General features: G+C 46.0%; 2 protein-coding genes and 1 long non-coding RNA gene across 3 annotated transcripts; 2 read left to right on the top strand and 1 right to left on the bottom strand.

The window, feature by feature from the left end:
- Positions 1–313: 313 nt before the first annotated feature.
- LOC128258493 (uncharacterized) lies at positions 314–1,189 on the bottom strand. Its single transcript, XM_052990128.1, has 2 exons — positions 591–1,189; positions 314–523 (listed from the first exon to the last, which is right to left on the bottom strand). The coding sequence occupies exons 1-2, from the start codon at positions 622–624 to the stop codon at positions 435–437; spliced, it is 123 nt and encodes a 40-aa protein (XP_052846088.1). The 5' UTR covers positions 625–1,189; the 3' UTR covers positions 314–434.
- Positions 1,190–3,080: 1,891 nt separating this feature from the next.
- Positions 3,081–4,129, top strand: LOC128258494 (uncharacterized). Its single transcript, XR_008267967.1, has 3 exons — positions 3,081–3,396; positions 3,860–3,960; positions 4,103–4,129. It is a non-coding gene; the product is annotated as an uncharacterized LOC128258494 (long non-coding RNA).
- A 1,364-nt stretch (positions 4,130–5,493) lies between these two features.
- On the top strand, positions 5,494–20,462 carry LOC128258482 (laminin subunit alpha). The gene is made up of 15 exons (XM_052990114.1): positions 5,494–5,954; positions 6,554–6,700; positions 8,192–8,816; positions 8,940–9,149; positions 9,230–9,643; positions 9,709–9,981; positions 10,367–11,219; positions 11,282–11,933; positions 11,995–12,275; positions 12,360–12,588; positions 12,648–13,118; positions 13,179–15,079; positions 15,147–18,338; positions 18,403–18,617; positions 18,682–20,462. The coding sequence occupies exons 1-15, from the start codon at positions 5,733–5,735 to the stop codon at positions 20,133–20,135; spliced, it is 11,139 nt and encodes a 3,712-aa protein (XP_052846074.1). The 5' UTR covers positions 5,494–5,732; the 3' UTR covers positions 20,136–20,462.
- The last annotated feature ends 174 nt before the right edge of the window (positions 20,463–20,636 follow it).

Genomic DNA, 20,636 nt, shown 5'->3' with positions numbered 1-20,636 from the left:
TAGAACGACGGCTTGGTTCCGAACGAGTGACTAGGCCCCGAAATAAACTTGAAATTGAATGCTGCTGTCCGCGGATTTCATTTGGCTCCACAGAAGAAAAATATATTTAATTGTGAACGAGTGGCTCTTGATTAATCAAAAAATATAAATAAATCAATATATACTAAATATACATTTTTTAATTGAAATTAAAGACGTGGTATATCAATTTCAGCAATGACTGGAACTTTCATTTTGTTGTGTGTTGGGATTGCGCAAACCTCTCAAGGTTAGAGTTGCCATTCTACAACAGAGCCCGTTATAAACACAGTGGTTGAGTGGGTTGAATACGTTTTATTGAATCACATAACAAAAGACTTGAGCAACGAACTCGCTCGACAGGGGCAGAAATCTATAAACATGTTAGGAGGCGTTTTCTCCGGTTCCTGGGATCTCTAGCTGACCTCCAGCAAATGGTACTTGAACATTTTGTTCAGCGAACACATATTCTGGGACAACTCGTTGCAGACGCGCACCACGCAGCCTTCAAGGGAAGATAGTGATGAAATAACAGGCTTTAAACAACACCTGGACAGATCACTCGAACTAACCCACTAGATACTTGATCACTCTCAGCAGCACCATGGCGATCCGTAGATAATGTCGAGAACTCTAAGAACTGCGCCCATGCACACGCGACGAGACTTAGAACCAAATTGAACGCCGATCCGCGCATGCAATCGCGAATAAGTGAAAACGTTTGGTGAGCGGAAACTGCGTCGTCGACGTCGACAGCGAAGGCACAGTGGAGCAAATTAGTTGGCCACTTAGAGGGGCTGAGGTTTTTATGGGCTAATTAGCACATCAACACAAATTGAAATATTTGCATAGCCAACGAAAAGCTTATGTTAGGATCTTTAGGTTAATTAAGACAAGTTGTGGGCCACACCGTGGAAATCATTGGTTTCAATTTGCATTAGCCAAGTTGTTTTATCTTTTATTTGTATTAGTTACTGATTATATCCTATCCACTGTGCATCAAGTTATTTGCCATTTATTGCAATTGCTGTTTATTATTTTTTTAAGAAGTGAGTATTTACATTTTATTTTTAACAAGCAGGTGTCAATTAAGCATGCTACTTTTTTGTTTATTATCTTTCTGAACTTTTCGCAAAGTACAAGCACTTTTTGCTTACACTGCAAATGGAAAGTTTGAGTTTTGTGATTTCACAAGTCGGTTTAAAAATGTAGGAAAATTAAATGAGATAACAAAAGACTTTTTTTAATTTTGAATTTTAGTTAATTACTCTGATCATATAATTCGAAATTGTATCCAACTTATTTATCATACGGGTCAGAAAAAAACTAGAGTTTTATTTAGTTGACGTAAAATTGTTGACATTATTGACATTGAAAAATAACTACATTTTGTTTGGAAAATTTGCTATATATCAAAAAATAAAGTTTTCTTATACCCATGTGTCCCACTGTGCAGCTGCTGTGTGCTAAATCTATAGCTAAATCGAGAACTTCTTGTTGGTGTTGCAATCTGCTGATTTTTTCCTCATTTTTTTACAAGCGCATATTTCCATTAATTTTTCGGCAATGTTCATTTGCGTGCATTGCATAAGGCAAAGACGAAGAACTGAGCGATGCGGATTACGTCATCAGAACTCGTTTACATGCAGCCATGAGAAGCTGCTGCGCAGGCGCTGCAATTGAGGCCAAAAATAAAAAAGAACAGGCCACTCTGACACTCGCCGCAGTCTTTATCAATGCAATTACTTATGTCATTGCAAACGGCGGAAAACGAGTTTCGGTACAACAAATACAGTTAGCCCAAAATTCGAGAAATCAAAAAGCCCCATTAAAAAGTTGCTGCAGAGAGCAGTTTGCAGCGCTGTCTGCGCTTTGGTCATGAATTTTGCACAATATTTAGATGTGATCGTGATTTTCAATAGTGGCTGCTGTTAGCTAGTTTCTGCATTTGGCTCATTTAATCGTTATAGCAATAAACTTCAGGTTTTTTTTGCGATCGTAGGTTGAACCGAACTGCGAGTTGCAATTTTTGGTGCTCGTATTCTTTACTATACTTTAGTATTTTTTCGATTTGGTCAGGCATGAGCGGGTTTGGTTGGAAGCCATCTAAGTAGTATTTGCCTTCGCTTCAGGCGCGTACTTCCATTTAACAACGGATGTATCAATAAATTGTAACACTTCTGGTTAAACGAAACGTGGCTTTATCTAAGCGTTAATAGAAAATCATTTAAATAAGTTAGTTTTTAAACGCTTTATTAAAATAAACACGAACCGAATTAAATTAATTTTTTATGCCTGCAGAAAGACTGCAGCACAAGTGCAAAAAAAATCACAATCACAAAAAATATTAATACTTTTGAACTGTCAAAACAAAAAAAAATAATTAAATAACAAGGCTTTGCTGTAGGTTGGGGAGAGGGTGTTGGGGTGCGAAACCCACAGATAATACAATTTTACAAATTGTGTTTAATTAAAAATATGCGCCACAAAAAAAAGTTGTATAAAACCATCCTTATTTAAAAAAAAAATGTTATAACCAAAAGTGTGATTTTAGTTGGTCGGATTCCTATTATAGAAGACAATAAATTAACACAGTCGATCGAAAGTAAGTATGCATTGATTTACACGAATTGTGGGCCGGGTGTTTAATGGTGATTAAAAGACAAATTTTTTTCTAAAACTTTTCTTAGGTGTAATCGCATCTTTTTTTTTACTTCTGCTGATATCTGACAAAAACCCCAATTCCACAACGTTCCTTCATCGTACCGGTTTTCTGTTTTGTTTGGTTCCGATTCCATGCTTTCCAGCCGGCCGGCGAATGAGACAAACAACAAAAAGCCGGAGAAGCGAAGTGGAGTTAAAAAAAACAAAATATGGGAGATTATTGTTTATTCAGCTGTTTAAATCCAAAGTAAGCAAAACAAAACAAGAATGTCTATCGTTCTCTCAGCTGTATAAAAGCCGAAGACGAGAACAACCGAAGGCAGCCGAGAAAAGCCGATCGGTCGGCTCGAGAATTAATCTTGTCGGGTCTCGAGGAAAACTTCTCGCTGCAGTTCCAACAGTAGCTCGTGAAGAGCCATCCGGTGCGGTGGGATGAGCTCCCTTAAGAAGTGATCCGTGAAAGACTCCGATAGAACCGAAACTTTGGATCAAGGGGAAGTACTGTCGTTATCGCAGCGTGTGTGAACACTCAGCATAATGCGGCTAAATGTGGTCTCCATTGGTATCCTGCTACTGATCCTAGCGATCTCCTATTGCAAGGCGAAACTAACGCCGCCGTATTTCAATCTGGCCACCGGCCGAAAGATCTATGCCACGGCCACTTGAGGCAGATCAGTGGGAGTCAATGCGGAGTCCGAATACATCGACCACTCGGTGCCAAATCGTTTTTGTTAATACCCAAGCAATTTTATACCAATCCTTTCAATTAAATTTAAGTCCTTACAAAATCCAAACATATTCCAAACGAGATCTCATACGAGTTCTCTACTAACTTCCCCTTTCAAATTTGTTATTTGCCACACTACAAATTATATAAATAGCACTAATAAAATATATTTCACTTTAGCAATATAAAATTTATGTAAAAGTCGTATGGTTTTTATATTTTAAATTGTAAGTGTGCACTTTAACATATTCTATCTGCATTTGTTTAACCACTTGTTTGTACTGCTTATAGTGCATCAACGATCAACACATACTAACTTGCTCCCACTTTCTAAATAACAATTCATTAGACAGGCATTACGGTATGAAAAATTGTTCTGTTCATTATTTTACTTTAGAAAATGTATACGTTTTTATAAGAGTTTTTCTAAGAGAGTACTGCATTTTTCAGGTCTGTGATTTCTGTGATACTAATGTACCGGCGAAAAGTCATCCTCCACTGAATGCGATAGATGGAACCGATTCCTGGTGGCAGAGTCCTCCGTTGTCCAGGTGCAAAATTTTTTTTTGAATTTTTGATAGTATTGTTGGTTTAATTACAAAGTAATAACGTAGTGTGGAGTTTTGATGATAGCAGCTCTAAGCTGACCATATAAAAAATATTGTCAACTTCTTAAATGCATACTGTTCACAGGAATTCCATGTGGCCTATTTCTTCATTCGGATGGTCAACTCTCCTCGTCCGGGTATCTGGACTCTTGAAAAGTCCACGGATTATGGCAAGACCTGGACCCCTTGGCAGCACTTTTCCGACACTCCCGCTAATTGCGAGACCTACTTAGAAAAGAGCGGGCTCTTTTTTAACAACCAGAAGGCGTATGACAAACTCTTTGAACATTTCGATGTCGGTACAGAAATTAAAATCAGCTTTGATTTCCGACCGAGGGACCCCAACGGTCTGCTACTCTCCGTGCACGGCAAGAGCTCCTATGCCATCCTCGAGCTGGTGGACAACACCCTGTTCTTCAACGTGAAAACTGATCTAAAGAACATTGTGACGACCAACTATAAGCTGCCCAACAACGAGAAAGACGCGCAACGTCCAGGTTATTAAGTCCCAGTTTGTGATTAACATAGCCGTGGACTTTGTGAGTTCCTTTCCGGGCGTGGGCGGCGAAGGATTCAACATTACAAAGACAAACCGTCCGTTGTTCTTGGGAGGACACTTGAACTTCCAAAGGCTGCCGGGCATCAGTGGACAAAAAAAAGGCTTCAAGGGATGCATCAGCAATGTTAGTGTCAACCAGAGGATGTTGAATATTACGCCTGAAATGGTCTTTGGTGATATATAGCAGGGTTTCTGCCCGCTTAACTAGCGATAAGGTCGGGTACGACTGTAGGACCAATGATTTAATTAAACCAGAACTACGAAAAACTGCTGAAAAAATTCTAAGGTTTCCAACAAATAAAGCAACGGACAACGATGGAACAGATAAAAAACAAACAAAATTGACAAGCCATTGAGAAGTCTGGAAAGTATAAGCCAATAGTTCCTTAGCAAAGAAGCATGTCCCATATTTGTTGGTAGGCAATACAAGCATACAACCATAATAAATGTTATAGACGAGAACCAACATTTAATGCCGATGTGATTATCTTTAATGGGTGCTCTAGATTTGTAAGCTCTAAAAAAGCTGTCCGTAATCATTTAATCATTTATTTAATAGTAATGATTATTTTTGGTCCCTGGTTCTAATCATTATAACTCTTACTTTTACATAATTAATACTGGATGGATGTGATTTTTTGGAGTATATGCATAATTCACTTTTTTAATTATTCAATGCATTTGCAGTGAGAAATATGCAACAAACCAATTTTTTTCTTTATCTAATTCTGTTACGTTTTCGAGCCGGCCGGCAAACAGACAACGACAAATAACCAGAGAAATAGAGGTGTACATAAGTCGAGAGCAAACCCCAATCGCTCTCTCAGTTATATAAACAGCCGAAGACGAGAACAACCGAAGGCAGCCGAGAAAAGCCGATCGGGCGAATACGGAAATTAACGTTTTGGGGTCTCGAGGAAAACTTCTCGCTGCAGTTCCATCAGTTGCTCGCGAAGAGCCATCCAGTGCGGTTGGATGAGCTCCCCCAAGGAATACGAAAGGAAACAGTGAACAAGAACAAATCAGTGAAGAAAGTGACCAGCAGATAAGAAAGTGAAATACATAAGAGTGAAACGGGAGAGACTGAGATAGAACCGGAAGTGGTCCGAGGAAGGACTGTCGTTATCGCAGCGCGGGTGCTTGGACTCTCGGCACGATGGAGTTCAGAATGGCCTCCATTGGTATCCTGCTACTGATCCTGGCGATCTCCTATTGCCAGGCAGAACTAACGCCGCCGTATTTCAATCTGGCCACGGGCCGAAAGATCTATGCCACGGCCACTTGTGGCCAGGATACAGACGGACCGGAGCTATATTGTAAGCTAGTAGGAGCTAATACGGAGCACGATCACATGAACTTTTCGGTCATCCAAGGACAGGTAAATATGATCGACATCCAGCAGCAACGCCCAAAAATCATTCCAGTATACACACAAAATCAGATGGTCTTTCACCGTACACTTGAAAGAACAATAAAATATTATGCAAAAATAAATGAATGAAACATAATCTTTGTTATAACCTTTATTGCGTTATTTTAAAGCTGAGTTTCCGAAGGAGATAAAGTTAGTTATTTATTTATTTTAACGATTACAAAAAAAAGCTTGTCCTTCAATAAATGGAATGTTTTCTCATTCTGTTTATAAATATAGTAAATATTAAATTTTTATTTTTAATTATTTTTAGAATAAAATGACTAAATATTACATCCAAATAAATCGAATTTGTAAAGTTAACCATGAAGAACATTTCTAAAAACACGTTAATCATATATAAAAAAATTATACTTCCAATTGAAAACCGATTATAAAATGTAAATGGATTTTTTTGACTTTCAACACGCTATTTTTCTAAGTGTGCACTGCATTTTGACTTCGCCACATGTGTCGAACATTCGAATTGGGAATCTAAAAATACTCTTGGGTCAACTTGGTTCTTTCCATCTATTAACTAACATGTGTTCCCTGATTTTTTGTAGGTCTGCGACTATTGTAACACCAAGGTGCCGGAGAAGAATCATCCGCCAGAGAACGCGATCGATGGCACCGAGGCCTGGTGGCAGAGTCCTCCGTTGTCCAGGGGCATGAAATTCAATGAAGTCAATTTGACCATCAATTTCGAACAGGTAAGCAACAGCGAGCATAAAAGATACCAAAGGTATGGGAGGGAGACTGTGGATGTGGATGCAACTCGTTTTCGGGTCCGAGCGATGGGATCGTAAAATTTGAAAACAATTTTAATGGGTTTTCATTTCGACGACGACGACACAGCAAATAAAACTGAACAAAAAAAATGTTGCTGAGCTCGGACATTTGTTGTTGGCCTCTTCCCCTTTGGAGTTCTGGGTTATCAGTATGTCAGCTCCTACATATAATAAAGAGATATGTACGAGCATATATGTATACACACACTCTTGAATGGGAAGTCTCGGCTTTCAAGCTGCTTAGAAACCGACACGGAGCATTGACTCTTTCGAGCTGTTCATTCTGAGTTTTAATATTCCTTAGCGATAAAGGCGTATTGTTTAAGGCACCAGCATGCGACATATGTGAATTGAGAGCAGCCTGCTAATCAGCACAAGTCGCAAGAAACTACAGCCTTATCTTCATTGTGTGTGAAATTGTTCTATAAAAAGTTGGGGGTCGTTTCGCCTACATTCTTATCTCACTTGCAACGGAAACGGAATAATCCACGAGGTTCCAAAGTTAATTTCGAGAATACTTGCGCTAAGATTTCAACAGCTCAGCATGATCTCATTCTCATTCCGTGGGGGTTTTAATTCTATAGTTGCACTTGTCTTAATTCACAGAATGCATCTGCATATGAGATTCTGGTTTGTACTTAGTTTTCAACTCAAATCCAGAAGTTAAACGATACACATTTGAAATACTGCGTAGGAATGGCTGTATATAACGATGTATGTTTGTGCAAAAATTATATGAACTTCTATACGCAGAAATGTAAACAAATCTGAGCATCCACACAGAGTACATAACGTGTGGACTCTATACACAGATATGAACGCATGTTTGTATATTTGTATCTAATACATATGTGTATCTCCATGTCTCTGGGTTTGCTTTCAATTGAAGCCAAATTAAAAAGCAAACATAAACCAAGAAAATATAAATAAACGAACAAACATTGGCAGAGTCTACTGCAGAACATTTGGAGTTAATTCCCCCACAGTGATCTCATGTTCTCATGCCTGTGTGATGGTGTAGTTCGTAAATAAATGATGTGTACACTCGACTAATAAATTTCAATGAATTTGCTTGTGCGAAATGAATTTTGTGCCGTGACAAAGCCTCCTAAACATTGGGGAGAAAGGCAAGAAGCAACAGAGTATTTTAGATTCTACTTACAAATGCTTCAGACATAACAAGTACTCCGTAAAACCCTTTGCCTTCTTGAAAACTATTACAGATAATTAGTTTTATCTTGTAGGTTTAGTTGAGTAATATTATCACGGTTTTCACACCCCGGAACCATCGACAATTTTGCATAGCATATTGGTATTATTGTATTGTAAAAGATTCAAAATTCCAGTAAATAAATAGTTTATCAAATAAAATGGTTGTGATATTACTAGTAAACATTATGTTTCTTTTATCAGGAATTCCATGTGGCCTATTTGTTCATTCGGATGGGAAATTCCCCTCGTCCGGGTCTCTGGACGCTGGAGAAGTCCACGGATTATGGCAACACCTGGACCCCTTGGCAGCACTTCTCGGATACTCCCGCCGATTGCGAGACCTACTTCGGCAAGGACACCTACAAGCCAATCACCCGCGATGACGACGTCATTTGCACCACGGAATACTCAAAAATTGTGCCGCTAGAGAACGGAGAGATTCCCGTGATGCTGCTGAACGAGCGTCCAAGCTCCACGAACTATTTTAACTCAACGGTACTGCAAGAATGGACCCGTGCCACCAACGTCAGGATCCGGTTGTTGCGCACAAAGAATCTCTTGGGACATCTGATGTCCGTGGCTCGACAGGATCCCACGGTTACGCGTCGTTATTTCTACTCGATCAAGGACATATCTATTGGCGGAAGGTGCATGTGCAATGGTCATGCCGACACCTGCGACGTCAAGGACCCGAAGAGTCCAGTTCGCATCCTGGCCTGCCGCTGCCAACACCACACTTGCGGCATCCAGTGCAATGAGTGCTGTCCAGGATTCGAGCAGAAGAAATGGCGGCAGAACACCAATGCCCGACCCTTCAACTGCGAACGTGAGTATTGGGATTGAACGGACAACTTTATTGTACGGACAAGTAAAAATAACTCAGAAGGACCTGAAGGACGGAAAATCTTCGATAATCAATTCACATTTTAAATATTACCCTTCTCTTCAGCTTGCAACTGCCATGGGCACAGCAACGAGTGCAAGTACGATGAGGAAGTGAACCGCAAGGGACTCTCCCTGGACATTCACGGACACTACGATGGAGGTGGCGTTTGCCAGAACTGTCAGCACAACACCGTGGGAATCAACTGCAACAAGTGCAAGCCGAAATACTACCGACCCAAAGGAAAGCACTGGAACGAGACTGATGTTTGCAGTCGTAAGTGCCACTTTTATATATGGGAGTTATACGTAAATATTGATATTTACCATTGCTTCATTGCTTTCTTACCCATCCAGCCTGCCAATGTGACTTCTTCTTCTCCACCGGACACTGCGAGGAGGAAACCGGAAACTGTGAGTGCCGTGCCGCCTTCCAGCCGCCGAGCTGCGACTCCTGTGCCTACGGATACTACGGATACCCGAACTGCCGGGAGTGCGAGTGCAACCTGAACGGAACGAACGGATACCATTGCGAAGCGGAGAGCGGACAGCAATGTCCTTGCAAGATCAACTTCGCGGGTGCCTACTGTAAGCAGTGCGCCGAGGGATACTACGGATTCCCCGAGTGCAAGGCCTGCGAGTGCAACAAGATCGGCTCGATCTCCAACGACTGCAACATGACCACTGGCGAGTGCAAGTGTCTCACGAACTTCGGTGGCGACAACTGCGAGCGCTGCAAGCACGGATACTTCAACTACCCCACCTGCTCATGTAGGACATTAAATATATTAAACACTACAAAGTTTCTGATCCCGATTCCGACCCCTTCTTTACAGACTGCGACTGCGACAATCAGGGCACGGAGTCGGAAATTTGCAACAAGCAGTCTGGACAGTGCATCTGCCGCGAGGGCTTCGGGGGTCCGAGATGCGATCAATGCTTGCCGGGATATTACAACTATCCGGACTGCAAGCCCTGCAACTGCTCGACCACAGGCAGCTCGGCGATCACCTGCGACAACACCGGCAAGTGCAACTGCCTGAACAACTTTGCCGGAAAACAATGCACGCTCTGTACTGCCGGCTACTACAGCTATCCGGATTGTCTACGTAAGTAAAAGTTAAACATAAAGTTTAGTTTTTTTATGCAGACATATAGCCATATTCCAAGAAATCAGTTGCATTTCTTAATTTAGATATACCCGTTACTGGTAGAGGAAATGGGTACTTACATATTCGTTCGGCAGTGCATGTTTACTCGTTCATATCTATAAACACATCACCCCGTTAATTACAATTAAATAGAAAAATGTAACTTTTAGGGTTTTTGAAAATACTGCAGTTTGGCAGATGACGCCCCCTTAAACCCTTGCGTTTTATCGGGGCATATTTATTTTGAAATTGGTTAGCTGAGTAACCGGGTCACTCGACTATAGAGCTCCTTCTCGTCTTTATTAATAACATATATGTTTTACTTACCTTGATCAATGTTCAGCCTGTCACTGCGACTCCCACGGATCTCAGGGAGTGTCCTGCAACTCGGACGGACAGTGCCTGTGTCAGGCCAACTTCGACGGACGACAGTGCGAGTCCTGCAAGGAGGGCTTCTACAACTTCCCCAGCTGCGAGGACTGCAACTGCGATCCGGCGGGAGTAATCGATAAGTTCGCCGGATGCGGATCGGTGCCCGTGGGAGAGCTGTGCAAGTGCAAGGAGCGAGTCACGGGCAGGATCTGCAATGAGTGCAAGCCCCTGTACTGGAACCTGAACATCAGCAATCCGGAGGGTTGCGAGATTTGCGATTGTTGGACGGATGGTACCATTTCCGCTTTGGATACCTGTACCTCCAAGGCCGGACAGTGTCCCTGCAAGCCGCACACTCAGGGCAGGCGCTGCCAGGAGTGTCGGGATGGCACCTTCGATCTGGACAGTGCCTCGTTGTTTGGCTGCAAGGACTGCAGTTGCGATGTTGGTGGCTCGTGGCAAAGTGTTTGCGACAAGATCAGCGGCCAGTGCAAATGCCACCCGAGAATCACGGGTCTGGCATGTACCCAGCCTTTGACTACCCACTTCTTCCCAACGCTTCACCAGTTCCAGTACGAATACGAGGATGGTTTGCTGCCCTCGGGCACTCAGGTGCGCTACGATTACGATGAGGAGGCATTCTCCGGATTCAGCAGCAAGGGCTACGTGGTGTTCAATGCCATTCAGAACGAGGTACGCAACGAAATAAACATGTTCAAGTCATCTCTCTACCGGATTGTGCTGCGCTATGTGAATCCCAATAACGAGAATGTCACCGCCACCATCTCGATTACTTCGGACAATCCGCTGGAGGTGGATCAGCAGTGAGTATTTTTTCAGATCCTTCTATTATTTTGGATTATACTAACCGTTTACGATTATCCAGCGTGAAGGTGCTGCTGCAACCCACTTTGGAACCCCAGTTTGTGACCGTTGCGGGTCCCTTGGGCGTTAAACCCTCGGCCATTGTTTTGGATCCGGGTCGTTATGTCTTTACCACCAAGGCCAACAAGAATGTGATGCTAGATTACTTTGTTCTCCTGCCTGCTGCCTATTATGAAGCTGGAATTCTGACCCGTCATATCTCGAACCCCTGTGAACTGGGCAACATGGAGCTGTGCCGCCATTACAAATACGCCTCAGTGGAGGTTTTCGAGCCAGCAGAAACTCCATTTGTTATCGGAGAAAACTCTAAGCCCACCAACCCTGTCGAAGTGTACAGCGATCCGGAACACCTCCAGATTGTCAGCCATGTGGGCGATATTCCCGTGCTGAGCCAGTCGCAAAAGGAGCTAAACTACATAGTAGATGTTCCACGCAGTGGACAATACATTTTCGTAATTGATTACATCAGCGATAGGAATTCCGCCATCAGTTACTATATCAACTTGAAGCTGAAGAACAATCCCGGTTCTGAGACTTCCGTGTTGTTGTATCCATGCTTGTACTCCACCATCTGTCGCACTTCGGTCAACGATGATGGTTTGGAGAAGGCCTTCTACATCAGCAAGGAGGATCTGCAGCCAGTCACCATCTATGTGAGTTCTATCTCCAATTGTAATTGTTTAAAATTTGATAACAATTATCCCCTACTTTCAGGCCGACATTGATGATGAATCCCGTGTGCCCATCATCTCGGTAACCGCTGTACCCGTGGAGCAATGGTCCATTGACTACATCAACCCAAGCCCTGTCTGTGTGATCCACAACCAGCAGTGTGCCACGCCAAAATTCCACTCCGTTCCCGACTCTAAGAAGATTGAGTTCGAAACAGACCATGAGGATCGTATTGCCACCAACAAGCCACCTTATGCCGCCTTCGATGACCGGGTTAAGCTGGTCCATTTGGACAGTCATAATGAAGCCACCATCGTAATTGAGTAGGTTTTCGATTTGGAAGTTTGATGCCATTTAAATGCTATATACAACACATTTACGATAACATGAACCTTTCCTTATTCTAGATCAAAGGTTGATGCTACCAAACCCAATCTCTTTGTGATCCTCGTGAAGTACTACCAGCCAAACCATCCCAAATACCAGGTGTACTACACATTGACGGCTGGAAAGAATCAATATGATGGCAAGTTCGACATTCAGCACTGCCCCTCGAGTTCCGGATGCCGTGGCGTTATTCGACCCGCCGGAGAGGGTTCGTTCGAGATTGACGACGAGTTCAAGTTCACAATTACTGTGAGTCTCAATAGCAAGCGAATGATAAAAACAAGTTGAAATGCTCCAAATTCTTTCAGACTGATCGATCCCAGAGCGTTTGGCTGGACTACCTGGTGGTGGTGCCATTGAAGCAGTATAATGATGACCTATTGGTGGAGGAGACCTTTGACCAGACCATGGAGTTTATCCAAAACTGCGGCCAGGACCACTTCCACATCACCCACAATGCCAGTGATTTCTGCAAGAAGTCAGTTTTCTCCCTGACGGCAGATTACAACAGTGGAGCACTGCCATGTAATTGCGACTACGCCGGATCCACGAGTTTTGAATGCCATCCGTTTGGCGGTCAATGCCAGTGCAAGCCGAACGTGATTGAGCGGACTTGCGGAGCGTGTAAGAGTAGGTACTACGGATTCCCCGACTGCAAGCCATGCGAGTGCCCGAGTAGCGCTATGTGCGAGCCTTCCACCGGAGAATGCATGTGTCCCCCGAATGTCATCGGGGATTTGTGCGAGAAGTGCGCCCCGAACACTTACGGATTCCATCAGGTGAGAGGCGGAAACTAAATAGTAGTTTCACTCATTACTATATTTAACTGAAACAACCAGGTGATCGGCTGCGAAGAGTGTGGATGCAACCATATGGGCATTGCCAACGGAAATACACAGTGCGACCTGTTCAACGGAACCTGCGAGTGCCGTGACAATATCGAAGGAAGGGCCTGCGATGTTTGCTCTCACGGATACTTTAACTTCCCGCACTGCGAAAAGTGCAGTTGCCACAAGCCCGGAACCGAACTGGAGGTATGCGACAAAGTCGATGGCACCTGCTTCTGCAAAAAGAACGTTGTCGGAGTTGATTGTGATCAGTGTGTGGAAGGGACATACAACCTGCAGGACTCGAATCCAGAGGGTTGCACCACTTGTTTCTGTTTTGGCAAGACCTCGCGATGTGACAGCGCCTATCTCAGGGTCTACAATGTGAGTCTGCTGAAGCAGGTGTCTATCAGTACGCCGGAATTCCGTGACGAAAGTATCAAGTTTGAAATGTGGCCAGTGCCTACGGAGGAGATTCTTCTAAATGAGACCACGCTGAAGGCAGACTTTACATTGCGGGAGGTCAGCGATGAACGACCCGCCTACTTTGGAGTACTGGACTACCTTCTCAATCAGAACAGCCATATCTCTTCTTACGGCGGAGACTTGGCTTACACGCTACATTTCACCTCTGGCTTTGATGGCAAATACATCGTAGCTCCGGATGTCATTTTGTTCAGTGAAAACAACGTCCTGGTGCACCAGAGCTATGAGCAGCCCAATAGGAATGAGCCTTTCAGCAACCGCATCCATATAGTGGAGTCAAACTTCCAAACGGTTTCCGGAAAACCTGTCTCCCGAGCTGATTTCATGATGGTTCTGCGGGATCTTAAGTCGATCTTTATTAGGGCCAACTACTGGGAACAGACCTTGGTGGCTCACTTGGCAGATGTGTACCTAACCCTAGCCGATGAAGATGCAGATGGCACTGGTGAGTACCAATTCCTGGCTGTGGAGCGTTGCTCCTGTCCACCAGGCTACTCCGGACACTCTTGCGAGGATTGTGCTCCGGGCTACTACCGAGATCCCAGCGGTCCCTACGGCGGTTACTGCATTCCCTGCGATTGCAACGGTCACACGGAGACCTGTGACTGTGCCACCGGAATTTGCACGAATTGCCAGCATGGAACTCAGGGTGAGCACTGCGAGCAGTGTGTGTCTGGGTACTACGGAAACGCCACCAACGGATCACCCGGAGATTGCATGATCTGCGCCTGTCCACTACCCTTTGACTCAAACAACTTTGCGACCAGTTGCGAGATCTCCGAGAGTGGAAACGAAATTCATTGTGAGTGCAAGCCAGGGTACACAGGACCCCGTTGCGAGTCCTGCGCAAATGGATTCTACGGACAGCCAGAGAACATGGGAGAGGTGTGCAAGCCGTGCGAGTGCTCTGGGAACATCAATCCAGAGGATCAGGGATCTTGCGACACGAGGACTGGTGAATGCTTGCGTTGCTTGAATAACACCTTCGGAGCTGCCTGTAATCTGTGTGCTCCGGGTTTCTACGGTGATGCTATTAAGCTAAAGAACTGCCAGAGCTGTGACTGCGACGATCTGGGCACCCAGGAGTGCGATCCTTATGTGGGCGTCTGCACCTGTCATGAGAATGTTATCGGCGAGCGCTGCGATCGGTGCAAGCCGGATCACTACGGATTTGAGTCAGGAGTTGGATGCCGCGCATGCGATTGCGGTCCCGCTTCCAATTCGACGCAGTGCGATAAGCACACAGGTCATTGTGCCTGCAAGTCCGGCGTGACGGGACGACAGTGCGATCGTTGTGCCGTGGACCATTGGAAATACGAGAAGGAAGGTTGCACTCCGTGCAACTGCAACCAGGGTTACTCGCGAGGATTCGGCTGCAATCCGGAAACGGGCAAGTGCCAGTGCCTGCCTGGCGTCATTGGAGATAGGTAACATTATTTTTAAATTCTAGAAACCCAGATTTTGGTTTTCCTAACTTGATCTTTTCGATTCCAGATGCGACGCCTGTCCGAATCGATGGGTGCTGATTAAGGACGAGGGTTGCCAGGAATGCAACAATTGTCACCATGCCCTCCTGGATGTCACCGATCGGATGCGCTACCAGATCGACAACGTCCTTGCCGATTTCAATAGTGTCACCCTTGCCTTCTTCACCAGTCAGAAACTGAACTTTTACGACCAGCTGGCCGACGAACTGGAGCCTAAGGTTAAGCGGCTGGATCCCAACAGCGTGGATCTTAATCCCTTCAAAAAGGCCAACAGCGAACTGGAGGCGGATGCCAAGGCCTACGCCAAGCAGGTCAACCAGACTCTGGCGAATGCTGTGGACATACACGAGCGATCGAGCAGCACTTTGGGTAACATCACAGTCGCCTACGATGATGCGATTAAGAGTGCCCAGCAGGCCACGGAGGCCATCACCTCAGTAGAGGCTCTGTCCAAGAATCTCGAGGCAGCAGCCAGTACCAAGATTGATGCTGCCTTAGAGCAAGCTCAACACATTTTGGGAGAAATCAACGCCACTAGCATTGAAGTGACACCCAACAAACAGGTCCTGGAGAAGGCTCGGAAACTCTATGAGGAAGTCAACACTTTGGTGATGCCTATCAAGGATCAAAACAAGACCCTGAATGCCCTGAAGAATGACATCGGAGAGTTCAGTGATCAACTGGAGGATCTCTTCAACTGGAGCGAGGAATCCCAGGCCAAGTCCGCCGACGTGGAGCGCAGGAATGTGGCCAATCAGAAGACCTTTAACAACTCCAAATTCGACACCGTCTCGGAGCAAAAGAAACAGGCAGAAAAGAACATCAACGACGCGGGCAATTACCTGATCAATGGGGATCTTACTCTCAGTCAGATCAACCAGAAGTTGGATAGCTTGAGGGAAGCTCTGGGTGACCTGAACTCGGTGAACAAGAAGGTGGACGAAGAGTTGCCTCTGAGGGAGAAGCATCACAATGAGGCGGAGGCACTCACCGATCAGGCAGAGCAGCGGGCAGCCGAGTTGGCTGTGAAGGCGCAGGATCTGGCTGTCCAGTATACTGACATGACCGCCAGTGCTGAGCCGGCTATCAAAGCAGCCACTGCCTACTCTGGAATCGTGGAGGCCGTCGATGCTGCCCAGAAATTCAGTCAGGATGCCATTGCAGCGGCCGGCAGTGCCACCCAAATTACAGATGGCATTGAGGAAAGAGCTCACCTGGCAGACACTGGATCAGCTGATCTCCTCCAAAGAGCCCGGCAGTCTCTCCAGAAAGTACAAGACGACCTTGAGCCACGTCTCAACGGATCAGCTGGCAAAGTCGAAAAGATCTCCGCAGTGAACAATGCCACCGAACAGCAGCTGAAGGACATCAACATTCTGATCGGTCAGCTGCCAGCCGAATCCCAAAGGGACATGTGGAAGAACTCGAATGCCAATGCCAGTGACGCTCTGGAGATTCTGAAGAATGTCCTAGAGATACTCGAGCCAGTGAGTGCCCAAACACCCAAAGAGCTCGAGAAGGCACACGGCATCAATAGGGACCTGGATCTGACCAACAAGGACATCTCGCAGGCCAACAATCAGCTGGATAACGTCGAGGGCTTCGTCTCGAAGCTCAACGAACTGGCGGAGGACATCGAGGATCAGCAACAGCGGGTGGGTGCCCAAACCCTCCAGCTGGGCCAGGAAATAGAGAATCTAAAGGCCCAGGTGGAGGCCGCTCGCCAATTGGCCAACAGCATCAAGGTGGGTGTCAAGTTCAAGCCCAGCACGGTCCTGGAACTGAAGACGCCGGAGAAGGCCAAGCTGTTAGCCACTCGCACCAACCTCTCCACCTACTTCCGCACTACCGAGCCATCCGGTTTCCTTTTGTACCTGGGCAATGACAACAAGACCGCCCAGAAGAACAATGACTTTGTGGCGGTGGAGATCGTGAACGGGTACCCGATTCTCACCATAGATTTGGGCAATGGTCCGGAGCGAATCACCAGCGACAAGTACGTGGCGGATGGCCAGTGGTATCAGGCGGTGGTGGATCGTATGGGTCCGAATGCCAAGCTCACGATTAGGGAACAACTGCCCAACGGTGAAGTGGTCGAGCACAGCAAGTCTGGTTATCTCGAGGGATCTCAGAACATCCTCCATGTGGATAAGAACAGTCGCCTATTTGTGGGCGGCTATCCGGCTGCTTCGGACTTCAATGCACCTGCCGACTTGACGACCAACTCCTTCAGTGGCGACATTGAGGATCTTAAGATCGGCGACGAGAGCGTGGGACTGTGGAACTTTGTTTATGGCGAAGATAACCAGGAGGGCGCCCGAGAGCGGGACGTGCTGCTCGAGAAGAAGAAGCCGGTTACGGGTCTGCGCTTCAAGGGCAATGGCTACGTACAGCTGAACGCCACCTCAAACTTCAAGACCCGCTCCAGCATCCAGTTCAGCTTCAAGGCGGACAAGGACACGGCCAACGGACTGCTCTTCTTCTACGGAAGAGACAAGCACTACATGAGCATCGAGATGATCGACGGTGCCATCTACTTCAACATTAGCTTGGGCGCGGGTGGAGGCGTTATTGCCGGCAGCCAGGATCGCTACAATGACAATCAATGGCACAAGGTCCAGGCGGTGCGGGAAAATCGGGACGGCCTTCTAAAGGTGGACGATGTAGTGATATCGCAGTCGAATGCTCCATCGCAAGCGGACTTGGAGTTGCCCAAACTCAGGAGATTGTACTTCGGTGGCCATCCGAGACGACTGAACAACTCGATCAGCTTGCAGCCCAACTTCGATGGTTGCATCGACAATGTGGTGATCAATGGAGGAGTTGTGGACCTAACGGAGTATGTAACTGGTGGCGGAGTGGAGGAAGGCTGTCCGGCAAAGTACTCCACCGTGGTATCGTATGCTCCGCATGAATACGGCTTCCTGCGCATGAACAACATAGTCTCAAACAATAATCTGCATGTGGTGCTGCGTTTTAAGACCAGCCAACCGAATGGCGTGCTTTTCTATGCCGCTAGTCATGACCAGAGCTCTAATATCGGACTAAGTCTGGACGAAGGATTGCTCAAGCTGAACAGCATGGGCAGCCAGTTGGTGATTGACGATCGACTCCTAAACGATGGCGAGGATCATGTGGTTACGGTGCAGCACACCCAGGGTGAACTGCGTCTCAACGTTGACGATATGGAGACCAAGAGGTGGGTTGAACGAAAGCAAATCTCTGATCTCGTATTAACCTTTATTCTTTGTATTTTCCTAAAGACTTGGATCTCCGCAACCGCTGATTCTAGATGGTGGCGATATCTTCTTCGCTGGACTGCCGGATAACTATCGGACGCCCAGAAACGCATTGGCCTCATTGGCCTACTTTGTCGGCTGCATCAGCGATGTAACCGTGAACGAGGAGATCATTAACTTTGCGAACAGCGCTGAGAAGAAGAACGGCAACATCAACAGCTGTCCCCCGCATGTACTAGGTGAGATTTGCCTATGCCTAAGATCCATATGAACCCCCCAATAAACTCGTCCATTTCATTCAAGCCTACGAGCCCAGTCTTGTGCCCAGCTACTACCCCAGTGGAGCCAATGAGGTGGAGTCTCCGTGGGCAAACCCCGAACCCCTTCCCCCACTCAAGCCAGTATTTGAGGCCACAGAGCCACCGACAATGCCCACCACCACAACAACTACAACGACCACCACAACAACCACATCGACCACCACAACAACGACGACGACAACAACCCAGTCACCGATTTTCCCTGATGAGGACAAGGATATGGAAATTAAATTGCCACAGAAGACTTTAACCACCCGGCCTCCCGCCAAGCTGAATCTTCCCAGCGATGAGCGCTGCAAGTTGCCGGAGCAGCCGAACTTCGATGTGGACTTTTTCGAAGCTGGCTACCGATTCTACGGACTGCGGGAGCAACGCCTGGAGATCAACTCACTGCCAGTGAAGTTGCGCCGCCACCATGACATGAGCATCTCCTTCCGCACGGAAAGACCCAACGGCCTGCTAATCTTCGCCGGAAGCAAGCAGCGCGATGACTTCATAGCCGTATATCTCCTGAACGGACAGGTGACGTACGAAATCCGAGTGGGAGCCTTGCTGCGGGCAAAGATCACCAGTGAGGCGGTGTTGAACGATGGCTCCTGGCACACCGTGGAGGCGTTGCGCTCTGGCCGCAAGGTCAGCCTGCTCATCGACAAGCTGGAGCAGCCGGGATCCGTGGATCTGAATGCGGAGAGGAGTCCACCGGTGCTAGCGGTCGAGATGCCTATCTACGTGGGCGGCGTTAACAAGTTCCTGGAGACAGACGTTAAGAACCTCACCGGCTTTGACACCGATGTACCCTTCTACAACGGCTGCCTCAAGGACATCAAGTTCGATGGCGTCGATCTGGAGACTCCGCCGGAGGAGTTCGGAGTGGTTCCATGCTCGGAACAGGTGGAGCGCGGATTGTTCTTTAACAACCAGAAGGCTTATGTCAAACTCTTCGAACACTTCGATGTCGGCACAGAAATGAAAATCAGCTTTGATTTCCGACCGAGGGACCCCAACGGTCTGCTCTTCTCCGTGCACGGCAAGAGCTCCTATGCCATCCTCGAGCTGGTGGACAACACCCTGTTCTTCACCGTGAAGACCGATCTAAAGAACATTGTGACGACCAACTATAAGCTGCCCAACAACGAGAGCTTTTGCGATGGAAAGACACGCAACGTCCAGGCCATTAAGTCCAAATTTGTGATCAACATAGCCGTGGACTTTATAAGCTCCAATCCGGGCGTGGGTGGCGAAGGATCGGTCGTTACCAAGACAAACCGTCCGTTGTTCTTGGGAGGTCACTTGAATTTCCAAAGGGCACCGGGCATCAAGACCAAAAAGTCCTTTAAGGGATGCATCAGCAAGGTGGAGGTCAACCAAAAGATGATCAATATTACGCCCAATAAGGTCATCGGCGATATATGGCAGGGTGTCTGCCCGCTTAACTAGTGATGAAAACCGGAAAGACTAAAGGACACATGATTCATTTCGACAAAGACTACGGAAAACTGCCAGGAAAAAGCTAAAGTTGCCGAAAACTGCAATTAAAAGGACAACGAACGAACAAATCCTAAACGATCAAGATCGACAGGCCATGGAAAAGTCTGGGGTCCCAAAAATAATGGATCCTTAGCAAAGATGCCAGTCGTATATTTCTTATTCATTTAAGCCAAACGATGTGCCAATCTATTGAAACCATTTACATATGTTATTTCTTTAATTCTTTTTTAAACTCTTTCAAATTTGTAATTTCGTCGAACCAATAAATATAAAAAAATTTTATCGAATTAAAAGTCCGTGATTACTTGTAATGTGTTTTAAAATGGCAAGCAGAATTGTAGTTACTTCTCCTTTGACCAGGATTTTTATTTTGCAGTCTCACAGCCAAATTTCTGAAAATTTCTAATATTTGCCTTACAGTCGCAACAGAGTTAAATGCTTTTATTTACG

The sequence above is a fragment of the Drosophila gunungcola genome (assembly GCF_025200985.1).
Source record: "Drosophila gunungcola strain Sukarami chromosome 3L unlocalized genomic scaffold, Dgunungcola_SK_2 000003F, whole genome shotgun sequence".
Lineage (NCBI taxonomy): Eukaryota > Metazoa > Arthropoda > Insecta > Diptera > Drosophilidae > Drosophila > Drosophila gunungcola.
The sequence above is the reverse complement of the archived record's forward strand: the minus strand, read 5'-3'. Positions and strand labels throughout refer to the sequence as shown.

Bases quoted from the DNA above. Each gene is read 5' to 3' on its own strand.
- LOC128258493 (XM_052990128.1), bottom strand. From the start codon at position 624: ATGGTGCTGCTGAGAGTGATCAAGTATCTAGTGG. The intron at 524-590 runs GTTAGTTCGAGT...CTTCCCTTGAAG, and splicing joins AGTGATCAAGTATCTAGTGG to GCTGCGTGGTGCGCGTCTGC.
- LOC128258482 (XM_052990114.1), top strand. From the start codon at position 5,733: ATGGAGTTCAGAATGGCCTCCATTGGTATCCTGCTACTGATCCTGGCG. The intron at 8,817-8,939 runs GTGAGTATTGGG...CCTTCTCTTCAG, and splicing joins CCGACCCTTCAACTGCGAAC to CTTGCAACTGCCATGGGCAC. The intron at 12,276-12,359 runs GTAGGTTTTCGA...TCCTTATTCTAG, and splicing joins GAAGCCACCATCGTAATTGA to ATCAAAGGTTGATGCTACCA.